Genomic DNA, 15,033 nt, shown 5'->3' on the forward strand with positions numbered 1-15,033 from the left:
GATGAATAATATAAAGCAATGCTGAAATGAGTACTTCTTCAATTGAGGATTGTTTCAAACATAAAACCTCTTTATCGCACTCTCAATTCCAAGATTCTTCAAGTCTTCCCAAAAGTTGTCTTTAATTACTCTGTGACTCTTCTAATAAACTTGTGATTATATAAGATCCCATGTAATACTCGACATCTGAGCTCCAAACTTCCAAGCATGAAAAGAATAGTGTAATTCTAGCAGCAATGATTCAGACAGATATCTCCAAGGTGGTTTATTTAGGGAGCACTTGTAAAAAGTTAGAACAGATATCTACATAATTCAATGACACCACAAGTATATACAAAAAATTTCTATTTTTAAATTTTATTGCTAGCTGAGAAATATTTTTTTCCAAGAAAGGAAAATAGTTCTAGCTCTTCCTATACTTCAGAGAACAGTTATTTGAAACCCCTTTTGGACCTGCTTTCAGAACAAACTATTTTAAGGTACCAAATCATACAATCCAACCCACCAAAAACCTGCAGTGAGAGCCCAGGTTAGCCTGGAATTCCTCCACAAGTTAGACAGAGACACTTAGCAGGTGCTTTACTTCACAGGAATCTGATAGAATCAGATCATTAAAAGAGAATCAAAACTTCTCCATAGCAAGATATTATCTTGAAAGATTTCTGCACAGAATTAACTTTGCTCGGGGTAATGGAATTTTATGAATATAAAACATCTAACACAGCAGGCTTCACTCCAGTATTAGCCGTAAACTGTACAGGGTGCACACAAAACCATACATTTTGTTTCCACCGGTAGCATGCTGCAATGGTTAGAAAACTGTCATACTTAGATTAGCCTAAAACACTTGAAAACAACTAGCCAAAAATGTCTCTGATGAACTGCAGCAAAGTAAATGTTATTTTTTATATATACATAAAATTAATCTAAGAATTAACTAAGCAAATCTTTAAAGGCAGCTGTACTATTTTGACAGAGCAACAATAATGGCAAAGAACTTCTGTTTCAATACCTTAACACATTTACTAATCTATCTTGTATAGATGGCTTTTTCAAGGGAAACCTCAGTCTTAAAAGCTAAGCTACAGGAATAGCATTTCATGCCTTCGTTTCTCCTTTTTTATTATAGTAATAATACAGAATCCAATTTTTCAGTATTGATTCCCAAAATTTTCTGTCCATTTCCGAGGAACATCTGTTTCAACGAATAATGAAAACCCTACAAAAAGTTATGGAAAGTAGGTAGACTTACTTACTACTTACAACAGTAGGTAGAACAATCTTTACATCTAAATAAACTAATGCTCCAATAACTCTAAGCAGCTAAGCATGAAAAAGTGCAATTCCCCAGCAATGCGAGCTAGCAGACAAATCAGCAGACCCTACCACAACCCACAGCATTAGAAAGGCTTTAAGCATATTAATTGTCACTCAGTCAAGTCAAAGCCACGTTATCAGTTACCAACCCTCAACAAGTGATTTCTCTAGGATATTTTCTAATTGTCTGCTGAGTCCCTCAGTGCCTGAGGACATATAACAAAGAATAAATTGTAGATGTCTGATTTTCTCAGCCATCTATATGCACCAGCACATAGATAGTGTTTGTGCACACACACTTTTTCCAACAAAACATGAAGAGCTGGAGGACAAGGCAGTAATGCCCCTTGTCATAAACAGGCTTGGTTTGCAAATCCTATTCTCTCACTACAGCTCTATTTCCAGGTATATCACCAATTACCACAGGTGGAGGGTCAATGACATTCACGCCAGTGTCACAAACCTTCACCTCCAGTCTAACAGACAGTTTACATGGATCAGACACGTTAGCTTTAGATGAAAAGCAGAGACAGCCAATACCCACAGAGCTATCACAGCCCGCTTATGGCGTGGCTTGACATTCTTACTCCTGTTCTATGGCACCAACAGCTTACCTTAAGTGGGTGGGTATTCTGTGTTTTGCACTAAGAGTCAACTTGCCTAATTGGATCTCTTAGGAAGCAATGCACAGCCCAGAGAAATGCAGGACAGGCATTAATGAAGTCACCAGTTTTTTCAGCCAAGGAAGAGTTACTTTTTTTAAAGTTTCTGGCAATAGGTTTGGAGTGCCATGATTAGAGGCACTCAATAGCCATAAAGCAAGAATGGCAGCTAAAACAAATTGTCGCTACCTAAATTTGTAATAATGAAGCCCTCAAGTTTCCAAAGAACAGCATTACACATCAATGTACATAAATATTATACTATAAATAATTGTATAATCTAGGAGATAACTAAACATTTGTACAGCAGAACATCTGATAATACCGACATAATAGGGAAACGCCTACCCACCAGTGAAGAGATTATTAAAAGCTACTGCTTCTAGAACCAATGAATTTACCTAGAAACACTTACAAAGTGTCTCATCTGTGAAAACAGGTTAAGAATACATTCCATTTAGATTTCATTAAAAATTCTTTCTTACCTTTAATTTTCTAACAGCATCTCTTACAACTTCTGTGCCTTTGGGCTGCTCCACTTCTGTACTGCCAAGAAACTGAAAAGATTGTAATTTGTGAGAAATAAATTATGCATTGAAAGGCTTAATTAACTCAAGTAATCTTGTTTTCCAATTATTCCCAAATAACATTTTAGAAAGACAATAGTTGCAATAGTTGATAAACAACAAATCTTACAGCTATTTCTAATCAAGAGAATAACAAGGATCAAATTCTAATTGATCAAATAAAGGAGATATTAAAAGCAGCTTTAAAAAAAACATTTTATCTCGATCCTAACCAAATTTACAGACTTGTATAAGTACCTTTTTCCACTGGGAAATTGTCATTTTGGTCATAGCACCTCTTCCGGAAAATAATTGGGGAAAAAAAACCCTGATATAAGATAATTCCAATGAGTCAACACGAGCCAATGGTTTGGACTAAGTAGTAAAACTTTCATACAGTGACGTAAGATAAACTAAAAAGGCCTGATTTTGCTCTCAGAGCTGCTTGGTATAGTAATTTCATAGATTTAAATGAACTAGGCTCCAACTTACATAAAAACAAGGCTTATATTCAGAGAATTTCTTCTACAGATGAGTTTTACCAAGTAAGGTTTTAATGAAAACCAAACATACACCTGTTAATATCAAAGTACCATACTTTAAAGGGATCTTACAGTTTCTTTGTTTGTACACTGAAATGCCTTTATGTTCTTCTGTAGTTTTGCTTACCTTCTACTGTACTGTTATGAAAGGTATGATAATCATGCCTGAACTGCACCTGTGTAATAATTTAATTAATTTTGAATTGCCCAGTTTTCACATTGAGGTACAGTTGATTTAAGCCACGCTTGTAAATGACAAAGTAATGTTAGCAAGAAAGAACAAACACCCTTTTTTCCTCTAAAGTATGCAACTTTGTGTAACACGACGCATAGAGGTATGTATAAATTTTAAGTCTTGGCAGTTTCAAAAGGAACTTAAATTTGCCAAGCTACGGATGCTTTCAACAGGGTAACTCTGAAGTTTTTGATTTTATTAAAACTTCAAAACATGTTTACTGTAGTCAATGTGCTCAATCTGTACTCCTGCAAAGAAACTTTGCAGCTCTACAAATAATTAAGTCTCATAGAAATTTGCTACTGACTCTGAAATATGATGTGCCATCTTGAATACAACAGTGAGTAAATCAAAACACCATGCACATCTGCTGTCAGTATTTTCTCCTATTACAATTCTCCAGCTAGTAGACCACAGTTTTCTAATAACAAAGCAGAAACCTCTGTTATTGATTTGATGTCTTTCATGAAACACCTCTGATTTAAATAGAGGGTGCCTTTTTCCCTCGAAAAGTGACAGTTGCAGAAAACAGATATAGAGAAATAATGATTCTTAGACATTATGGATACTACATGACAGAGACAGAAAGGGAAAGGTGAGTGAATATATGTGAGCAAGTGTGACTAAAAACCCAAAAAAGTAACCACAAGCTTAAATGGACAAGAAAGAAAGAAAAGAGAATCTAAGAGGAACACTGATAATACCAGATATCTGTACACAAGCATATTTATACACCACACACTTGGCACAACACAAGAGGTAGAAGTATAATTACTGTAAAGTTTGTGAGCAGGCCAGGATACATTATATGCAGTACAGGAATTCCGTACTGAAACACAGGAAATAACGGCTGCAAGTATGGACAAGGCCCAATGAACAGAGAACACAGGTCACTGCTGCCCACAGTGAAGTGGAAAATGGCTGAGCGTTCTTCATCCATGCATGCTTCCTAATTATTTCTGTGGTTTTGAAACTGACAGCTCCAGAGCATTATCAATATATATTATTATCAATATAAGCAGCCTGGTACTTCACACCAATTTAGGGCCAGGCCTTGGGTGGAATTGTGTTGAGTACACTTCTAGATGCCCCTGGGGTATGCTGCCTCGCCTCAGCCTCTTCTCCAGAAGGGCACAGGGCTGCCCTACGTTTCTTATTTGCACACTTCTGTCCAGATGAATGAGATCTGAGATGGCAAAAGGTATCTCAAAAGCAATAGTAATTTCTCCTCTCTTTCCCTCTCAGCTATCTCACTCTGATTCAAAGTCCAAGAAAGACTTGTAATGACCCAAAATCAGAAATTACCATTTCTGATCATGGAAAGGAGGGAGAACTAGACACCTAAATTGAAAGATAAACTGCTGAAAGCACAGGTTTAAATGACTGACAAAATCTGAAGAAACACATACTAATTGGGTTTGCTCAACAAGTTACAAAAGAAATAAACAACCAAGACCCAAAGTATATGGAAACATCATAACCATTGCGTCAATACTTACGAACATAACTTAACCAACCAGAATTAGAATCATAGAATGCATTGGGCTGGAAAGGACCTTTAAAGGTAATCTAGACCAAACCCCCTACAGTAAGTAGGGACACCTTTAGCTAGATCAGGTTGCTCAGAGCCCCATCAAGCCTGATCTTGAATGTCTCCAGGGATGGGGCCTCCACCACCTCTCTGGGCAAGCTGTTCCAGTGCTTTACCACCCTTATGGTGAAGAACTTCTTAACATCCAATCTAAATCCACTCATCTCTAGTTTAAAACCACTGCCCCTCATCCTGTCACTACGTGCCCTTGTAAACAGTCCCTCTCCAGCTTTCCTATAGGCCCCCCTCAAGCACTGGAAGGCTGCTATAAGGTCTCCTCAGAGTCTCCTCTTCTCCAGGCTGAACAACCCCAACTAACTCAGCCTGTCCTCACAGGGGAGGTGCTCCAGCCCCCTGATCATTTTTGTGGCCCTCCTCTGGACCCGCTCCAACAGGTCCATGTCCTTCTTGTATTGAGAGTTCCAGAGCTGGACACTGTACTCCAGGTGGGGTCTCGCCACCAGTCATTCGCAATGCGCTGTCTTCCAGATGAATATTGGTTTGACATCAAGCATCACTACTGAAATTTTTGTTGCTCTCAGCAGATTTGAGCTGGATGTGGAATTAGAGCTTATGCTTTATAAACTATTCAGTGTAGCAAAATATAGTAAAATGTGTTTAATCCAGAAATACAAAGAAGATTTGTAGCTTTAGTATTAATATCAATCAGAGATGACAAGACCATGTCATTGGTTGCACTGTTCATATCTGATACATATTTATATCTGATATGTAATGGAACTCAGGAACTTAGGGAAGTGATCATTCCCCTGTACTCGGCTTTGGTGAGGCTGCACCTCAAGTACTGTGTCCAGTTTTAGGCCCCTCTCTACAAGAAGGACACTGAGGTGCTGGAGAGGGTACAGAGGTGGGCTACCAAGCTAGTAAAGGATTTGGAGCTCCTCTCTTATGAGGAGCAGCTGAGGGATCTGGGGCTGTTTAGCCTGGAGAAGAAAAGACTGAGAGGAGACCTTATCGCTCTCTACAACTACCTGAAAGGAAGCTGTAGCAAGGCAGGGGTCTGTCTGTTCTCCCTAGTAACGAGTGATAGAACAAGGGGAAACGGCCTTAAGCTGCACCAGGGGAGGTTCAGGCTGGATATTAGGAAGAATTTCTTTACTGAAAGGGTTGTCAGGCATTGGAACAGCCTGCCCAGGGAGGCGGTGGAGTCACCATCCCTGGAGGTGTTTAAGAGATGGGTAGATGTTGTACTTAGGGACATGGTTTAGTGGTGTTGACAGAGCTAGGACAATGGTTGGACTCGATGATCCTGAAGGTCTCTTCCAACCGAAACTGTTCTATGATTCTATGTATTTGTAACTCTGCTAACTGAAGTTCTATTTTTTTTGTTCAGGTAAACTCAAATTTTAATTATAACTGCTTACAAATTTCATGCCTGCCCTTCATAAGCTTTCTCATTTTATTTATTTTTTTATTCTTGGTAAGAGACTAATAGAGAAAAATCACAATTAAGAGCAAATACTCTGAACATTTGTATTAATTAGACTGATCTGTTTTGGGGCAAAATATCAACAGGATTTCAAATCAAGACAAGTTATTTTCTAATTGTAACAAACAACTATGCAACACAGGTTCAACATACAGCTAATGCATTAACTGGAGGCTTTTTATTGCTTGCTTTTTCATCTGCTGCATACCTTTTCTGTGTGATCTGCCCTATCATCATATTTTGTTTAATATTAGGTACCAATTACTATGGCATTACTCTCAACAGTTAAGCTAAGTAAACATGTATTTGCAAAGCTGAGACTTTAGATGACAAGTTCAATGCGACGAAGGCCTCTGTGTTTGTATAATCCCTGACACAATGGATGCGCTGCAACCTCCGGGATTTCTAAAGTAACTAATAGTTAATTCACCATCCTAAAGAAATGGGAAGATGGCTATTTCATTATGGTCTTTTCAGCAGATTTTTCTCACTGTATTTCACACAAACACAGAGAACGATACTTGCTATATCAGGAATTGAGTACAGCTGTGGCTTGAATTGTATAAATATTCATTGTCGAAGAGTTTCTGCAACAAAAATTTCAAAGTGAAATTGGTAAATATGAAACTTCCCTTTTCAAGATCAGGCTCCTTTAGAAAGCAATACTGATGCAGAATTCTAGATGGGAACTTTGAAAGTCAGCAATTGCTTTGATCACTTCAGGTTCCCTCCCACAGCTATGGCCCTTTTGCAGGCCCAGCTAATGAGGAACGACAACATGAAACATAATCGTTCCTGAGAGTCAAGATAATACAACTCCTACACTTAATGGCAGAAGAAAGAAACAGAAAATAATGTACCAGTTCCCCTTCAGATAATTCAGCATTAATCCTACATGCAAATTAATAAATGCATTACATTCTTAAATATTCATTAACATAAATACGTAATACAAATGGAACTGTTTACATATGATTGTTACACATCTTTACTGTTTGCAATTAGTAAAAGGGCTATTCTTGAAGCTGGTGTACTTCATGCATACTAAGCCAATTCAAACAAAAACAGTAAGTTAGGTATGCCACTAGATTCATATTTTTAAATATTTATGTACTGTTTAGCGCTAATGAGAAGTTCATCATAATCATATTGATTTTCAGTTGCATACTTTAAGAAGTAACCATTGAGGAGGATATTTAATATCTTGCATATATAAAGCAAGCTAAGGCAATGTTTTTCTGATAGAAACTACTACAGTGTAGTACATTTTTCATTGCAGTCTGCCATCCTTCCAAACACATTCCCTACAAAACTGATGAAAGGTTATTTCTCTAATACATTACTTATTCTGATCTCACTTGCATCTGTCTATAATCAGAAATAACTTTTCTATACAGTCAACAGATCTTATCAGTCAGAACAGTTTAACTATTCCTTTAAAGTACATTAAGGTTTGTTCCTCCCTCACTGATGCTTGCCACTAAGAAAGTGAGCTGTTGACCAGCCATATACAAGAAAAACACCTCAGATCAAACTGTTTATAATCTAGTATTACCAGATAACCAGATGGGCTCGCTCCACATGCAACGATTTGCAAGACAGTGCAGCTGCAGAGAATTAGCAGGCACTATTTCATCATATTAGAATCAACAAAAGTTTTATTGTTGACAACAACTAGGAGAGTAATTCAGCCCTGTAATGGCCAGGAGGGCTGTCTTACACAATAAACTAGTAAAGAGACCCTTCGTGGGGAGTATCTCTTCCTTCAGAATGTAGTTGAAATGAAAATTTTCCTATGCATTTAACTTGAGCAAGACACACTTTAGTCCAATTCCACAGAAAAACTATTAAAAATGCTTTTATAGAATCATAGAACAGTCCCAGTTATAGTTGTATTTTGGCTGGAGGAACAATTAAAAGTCTTTTGTACTTTTATTTTGCTGGCTGAATTAAAAGTCAATTCAAACATAGGGCAACTGCAGGCATTCAGAATCCTTTACAGTTCTGACAAGTCTACTGCTGTTATCACATGCCTAATAGCTATTAGCAAGGTCAGATGAATTGTTAAAGTTAACAGTTCACTTTTTTCCTTGCCATTAACAAGACTCTCCAGTAATTCTTCCCTCTGTCAGCTTACATTTTGATCCTCAACATTCTACTTTTTTTTTTTTTTTTTAACATGCAAAATATATCCAGGTGCTTTTCTTAAAAACTTAGGGAAATACAAAACCCCCAACCCATCCTTTGGAAAAGTTGGTTTTACCAGGATCAAAAATCTCATTAAACCTAAAACTTGACTAAGAAATAGTTGCACTTTTGAGTATTTAATGTAGACTTCCACTCTTCCAGTAGAGAGCAGTGTAGGACATTTTAATAATAAAACAACATCTGTCTTCTTTTGCCATCACATATCAATCTTTAAAAAACCTGAGTCTTTCACAGAGCCACATTTCTTTATTACTCTGAAATCCCTGAACATTAAAAGTTCTCTTATGCAGATTTAAATGCAATTATATGAACGAAAGTACTTACTGAACTCATACAATAAAGAAAGGAAAAAAAGCAATGCCAAATTACTGGATACCTGCCACCAAAATTTGACAAATTAGCTCCTTCTACAGCAGAAGTTGAAGTGATGTTGATTTAGTAATGAAAGGAAGACAAATGTATCTGCATTCTGATAATGTCAAAATGACGGTATATAATATGAGAATAAAAGAGAAGTGGGACCAGTTTTGAAGTTATGCAGAAAACAGATGAACAAATGTCTAAGCTGTTAATCACTTCCTAAGACATGAACATTTCTTGCTCCGCCTTGCATACATGAGTCTTCTCTGTCAACTAAACAGGAGTAGTACAATATGGAGTATAAAATATATACCTCCTTCTATTTTGGGTTCCTTCTCTTTCCCCACCCTACAGTCCAATCCCCCACCTGTAAAAGCTTCCTTGGTTCTCTACCAATGTATGTTTTTGCCAGAGTACATAAATGTTCGGATTTTTCCCTTTTGGGGAGCACTTCTCTAGTTATACCTTAAAAAACAACTGCCTCTCCCAGGCATGATTGCTGCTCAAATGAGATCAGAAATCAGACTCATTCCATGAGAGTATGAGAGAGAGAAAAGTATCACAGACATCAGCACATTCCCTGAATATCCCTGACGTGTGTCTGACCGCACAAATGGTGACTCTGACCCAGTAAAAAAAAATCAACACATTTTTCTGAGGGAGTGTTTCAGTACTATTTGCAAAAATAGGAAGGAATGCATGATTAAACATACAAAGAAAAAAAGAAGGGTCTTCTAACGGAAATCAAATGTTACCCGGTATTTCATCCATCAGTAGAATTGAGTCAAATGCATGTGAGAAAACACAGATGTGAAAATATTTACAGTAATTAAGATATAAAGAAACAAACATCTATTTGATGTTATTGAAATGTTGGGGGGTGGAAAAGAAAGCATTAGAGAAAGGACCATAAAATAATTAGGTAACAATTAACAGAATATTCCAGATGCAGTGATGTAAAAAACATACTGTGCTTCATTTTAAGCAATCTCTCAACAGGCCATGCTGGTTTAATTTGTACTTTATTCTCTACAGGTGCAGTAACTACGAACTCTTCACTATCAAATGTGTAAGAAGTCACACCAGTCTTTACATTTGGTGCTATGACTAAATAATAACATAATTTGATAACTGAAGCTTATCACATCTTTGAACAGTTGATGAACACAGACATTTTCTTGGAGCAGTACACCTCACCAGGCTCTGGATATGGTTCTTGCCAAGAACCCAAACAGCTGGAAGCAGGAATATCTAGAAACATTCTGGTAAAGTTGCCTGAGAAACTGAGGACATATGGTAGTCAAAATCCTGCCTACACCTGTCTTCTAACCCAAGTTTAGATTTGACGAGAAGAAAAATTATATAGCTGCTCACTGGGAAGAAACCTGAAATGTGGTCCAAGTAAGCTGAATCTAGCTTGGTGTAATTTTGAAGGCAAAAGAATGAGAATACACCAAGTCATATTCTTCTTCAAGTCCCACTGCAGTTTAATCCACAACCAGATGGGAAAAACTAAAGGGCACAGAAAAAAGAAAATACAATATGAGTACACATTTATATTAACATAACCCATTTGTTTGTAAGCAGACCTTCGGTAGAATTTAGGACACACTTTGTAAATAGTCAAATCTTAGACCTTTTCCACAGTGATCAGTGTGGTCATATGCTAAGGTGGCTATCAACAAGGATATATTTAAAACCAAATCAGATTGCAACACAGTTATCAAAGCTGTTCTCTGCATAAAAGTGTCTAATCCTAAAGGTAAAATAACGTTAAGAGATACAGCTAGTACCTCCACAAGGAAGACAAGAGCAGGCTGGAATACAGAAAGAAAGCAGAAAAGGTAAAAAAGCTTCTCTTGTCAAGACTGTCACTATAGAAAACACCAGTTGTACAAGAAAAACATTCAGTACTTCTTCAGTCCATCAATCTACACAGCACTTCAGAAGCACATCTCAAAGTGTATCAGGCCCTGAAGAGCTGTCAGGCTGACTCTGAAGATTATAATGGAGCGGGGGGGGGGGGAGAGAGAAGGTGTGGGGTGTACACTGCGCTCCCATTGCATACACCACTATCAGCCACCTTACAGATACCCAGATTTCAGCCACAGGCTGAGAATAAACACAGTTACATCCAGACTTACTTCCACAACAAACACCTGGATGAGGAAAAAGTCGTTCTTTGGCTCTGCTCTGCAGACTTGTTAGCTGGTCTAAGTGAGCTCTACATTCCCACCCAGCCAAGGCACAGATGCAGCAGCAGGAAGGTAACTCCCTTAGGGATACTCCAGCTTGGAGCAAAAAAACCAGCAAGCTCAAGTAATTTTTAGAAAATTCATTAAAATCTTGTGATGTATGGGGAACAGGCTTAAAACGGAAGCTGTTAACAGTGCACAAATGAAAGCGATGCTAATATTAGTAGTACATCATACTGAAGGCTTGTTTTTCTTTTAAACTCAGGTGCACTTCCCATAGCTGATAAAAAAAAAAAAATCAGAGATAAATATTTGGCATGAAAGAAACAAGGGCAGGGGAAGATGGTACTGAAAGCAAATTTATCACTTGAGAAAAATAATTTCTTCTTATACATTCCCTGATTGTGATTGGGACACACGCATTCTATTGAGAACATTCTTTCCTCACATGTGCTGCAATGTTCATTACCCTTCACATGCAAGAATCCTCTGCTTAGAGACTGAATAAAATGAAAATGTAAATTAAAGAACAACATGCTTCCAAACTTTATCCTCTGGGTTTCATACTCAGTATTTCCAGTTTTGGCTTTTACACATGTAAACAATTTTTTTTATGATTACTTTTTTTTAAATGGTAGAAGCATCTGTCAGCTCCTTTCACTGCAAGAGAATATGGCTGTGGGTAATCCAAAGGTACCATTTTCAAGTTATTATAGCTCCTTTGCTTTAATACATAAACTATTAACATTTAACACAGAGATACAGCTAGTATGAAACAATGGCATCAAATTACTATCTTGTTTCTCCACTGCTATTCATCAACTGCAGAGCCTCCTGCAGTGTATCATTGTTACTGCCTGAAAGTTTTAGGACAACAAGTTGTTTGTTGTAACAAGAAATTACTCATCAAGTAAGCATATTGTTGACTGTTCTTCCAACTTCTATGATTCTGCAATTCTGTGATTCTGTAAAGTGATCTATCTTGACTTTATTCAGTCTTTCTATGTTGTTTCTGACTTGCCTAGAAAATGACTGAGCCATCCAGCTACAGACGCTAAACAACACCCTTCTGAGTTCCTGCAATCCTCTGTTGTTAACTCTTCTATTAGTTTAGATTTTATTTAGTCTCTGACCTCCAAGAACTAAGAACTGGCAACTAAATTCACTGTTGAATCTTAAAATACAGCACCTTTTTATTTTTGTAAGAGTTATCGTTATTGAAGTAACATTCAGTGAAGGTGATTATTCAAATAGATTATACTTCTGGTAATGTGTGCGCACAAGGAAGGGTACCTGTACATTCACAAGAACCACTCTGTATCCAGACAGGGCAGAACTAATTATCAAACTTTGCACTTCCTTTAGAAAGGTGCATTCCAAACATGAAGCACCTCTAACACTCACTCACTGAAGATATATCATACTGCTTGAATGCCTCAATTCAGAATGTTTGTACTCCTGACTAGATTGTTCCCAGTAAAAGATACTTACTTCACCTTAACTGAAGAGAGTCCACCTAAAGATAATTCATATTGACTATTTCAATCATCAAATTTTCAGCTTTAGAAGTTCTGAACAACAGAGCGGACAGATTTTTCAGCTTTAGAAGTTCATAATTAGACAGCAGACTTACTTCTGCACCACAGGAACTGTTTCAACTCAAGCATCATTTCTTTATGGAAACAGTAAAACCAGACAGCCTACAAATTTACTGAAATATGATCTTTCATCAAGTCCTAAATATTTTCAAATATCTTAATGTAAGAAAGTCAGTATCTTTTTTGCATTTTTTTCATAAACCAGATGCCAATACAGTGACTTAATTTCTATTATCCATAAGACACAACTTCAACAATTCCTATACTCTACTCAAATGTACTGAGGTAATACAACAGCTCCACATCTACAGACTGACTCTTTTGCAAAGATTTCAAATGTACTGTTAGAACACAGAGTCGACCTTTGCTTTAATTCCCACTTAATCTCCACAGATGCAAACTAGCAACACTGGCAAGTCTAAAGGAAACTTCACTGCACTGTGTGTGGAAAAACTGTTTTAATTGTTACTACTTGTATAAACCCACTAGTCTACCCAAATTCAGGTTGCAGTTAATTTTCTTTAGCATTCCCACAAAGCTAAAGGACAGACCACCACCATCACACACCCAGAGAAAATCAAACCAAACCACACTACCCTAACCTAGTACAATGCTACAATTAAAGGAACAGCAAGATCAAGATCCCAGGTGCTGGTATTCTCACAACTTTCTTAAGAGTTACTACTGTAACACCTTGCATACGACACACAAAGCTGTTGTCCTAGTTTTTCGCTGTTTTGCCCTGCTGTGTCGACTCACTGGTTTTCACAATGCCACTGTTTCTTTAACTATAGCATGTACTGGTCTGCTCTGTATTAGCATTCTGCAGGCTATCTGGCTTTCTTCACAATATATAGCAAGTTACAGCTTGAACTCAGTGTTCCCAAGATCCATCTGCCCTGATGACTTTTTTTCCCTGTTGCAAATATTCCACCTATCAAACAAAACCTCCCCCAAAACAACGAAAACTGAACCAAGATGACAAAAAACCCTCATGAAGAAACAAGTTATGTCATCAGGTATTCAATAACAGAAGAAAACAGTTCATAAAACTGGGAAAACCAATCTGCTTTACCAATAAGATGACGTTTTCTAAAATTGGGTACATGTTGATTAACTCAGAACTTCTTTAATAGAGGGAGGCAGCTGAATTAAGGGTGCAGCTCTGAGCAACATGAGTAAACAGGCTATGATGTCATTGAGAAAGAGGCTGTTCCTTCAAAGAGATTTACCCAAATGACTTCACTGTTAGGCATGAATCTGTGCACGGACTTCAGATTCTTTCTTTCATAACGACATATACAAGAACAGACAGGAGTTTCCATGCGTTGTTTCAAGGTGGGATTGTGCAATTCTGAGTGTTCAGCTTGCAATAACCTCTTCAGACAGAAGCTGGACACAGAGCCTTCCTCTGTTCAATGTAATAAACTCTACAAGTGGTGGAAGAAGTTGTGAGGGATTTTTACATATATAGCATATACATTAATAAAGACAACTGGAAAAGCATTGAAGTTACTCTTTTGTACTGGAACATATTAAAAATATATTATGAAAGCAGAGCTACAATTCCATAGACATTTTCAATTTTGAGAATAAAGTTTATTTAGCTCTAAACTAATTTCTACCTCCTTCGTCCTTGACTAACATGATAATGCTGAACTTGTAGTATCGTGCTCTCTTGCCATGGCAATATGCAATGACATTATAAACACAGAAACAGGAATTCCCTGTGTGACAAAAAACAAAGGAAGTCACAGTTACGAACAGAATTCTCATTCAAACACAAATAGCCTTAGCAATAGAACAAATAACCATTGTCCATTACTCTCAGCTTATTAAAGCCCTTTTCCAGTTTAATGTCAAATACGAAATCACCTATTTTAAGGACATTGTATCTCTTCTAAATCAGGACTTTTAATACTGTGAGCCTTACTGTACCATAGATAAGAATAAATGACTCCTGTTTTACTTCTTGGTTCATAGAAACACTTGGCTGTCAAACAGAGGACGAGCAGTGCACCAGAAACCCGTTATTCTGGAGAAAGAATCATGAATGTGTGGAACTAGTGCTTTAGCTTTAGTAGCCTGGAAATTTAATACTACTTTTGGTAATTTTTTTCATGCAACACAGATTTTGAACATGATCTGAACTTTTTTTTAAGCTATCCTTACCACGGAATATCATCTGCTCTTTAAATTCTAGTATTACAACTACTTTATAGTGTGTAGCAAATAATTTATATATACATTCTATGGGGGAGATAACAGATACCACAGGACAGATATATGTACTGAGGTAATGACAGGAA

General features: G+C 37.2%; 1 protein-coding gene across 1 annotated transcript in view; it reads right to left on the reverse strand.

Annotated features, from left to right (window-relative positions):
- The window catches only part of GULP1 (GULP PTB domain containing engulfment adaptor 1), an 81,486-nt gene that overhangs the window by 41,733 nt on the left and 24,720 nt on the right, over positions 1-15,033 (reverse strand). Inside the window, exon 3 of the mRNA XM_086465986.1 lies at positions 2,465-2,536. Within this exon, the coding sequence (XP_086322112.1) occupies positions 2,465-2,536 (72 nt within the window). The remainder of the gene's footprint in view (positions 1-2,464; positions 2,537-15,033) is intronic.

This window comes from Leptosomus discolor, chromosome 5 (assembly GCF_034619465.1).
Source record: "Leptosomus discolor isolate bLepDis1 chromosome 5, bLepDis1.hap2, whole genome shotgun sequence".
Classification (NCBI taxonomy): Eukaryota; Metazoa; Chordata; class Aves; order Leptosomiformes; family Leptosomidae; genus Leptosomus; species Leptosomus discolor.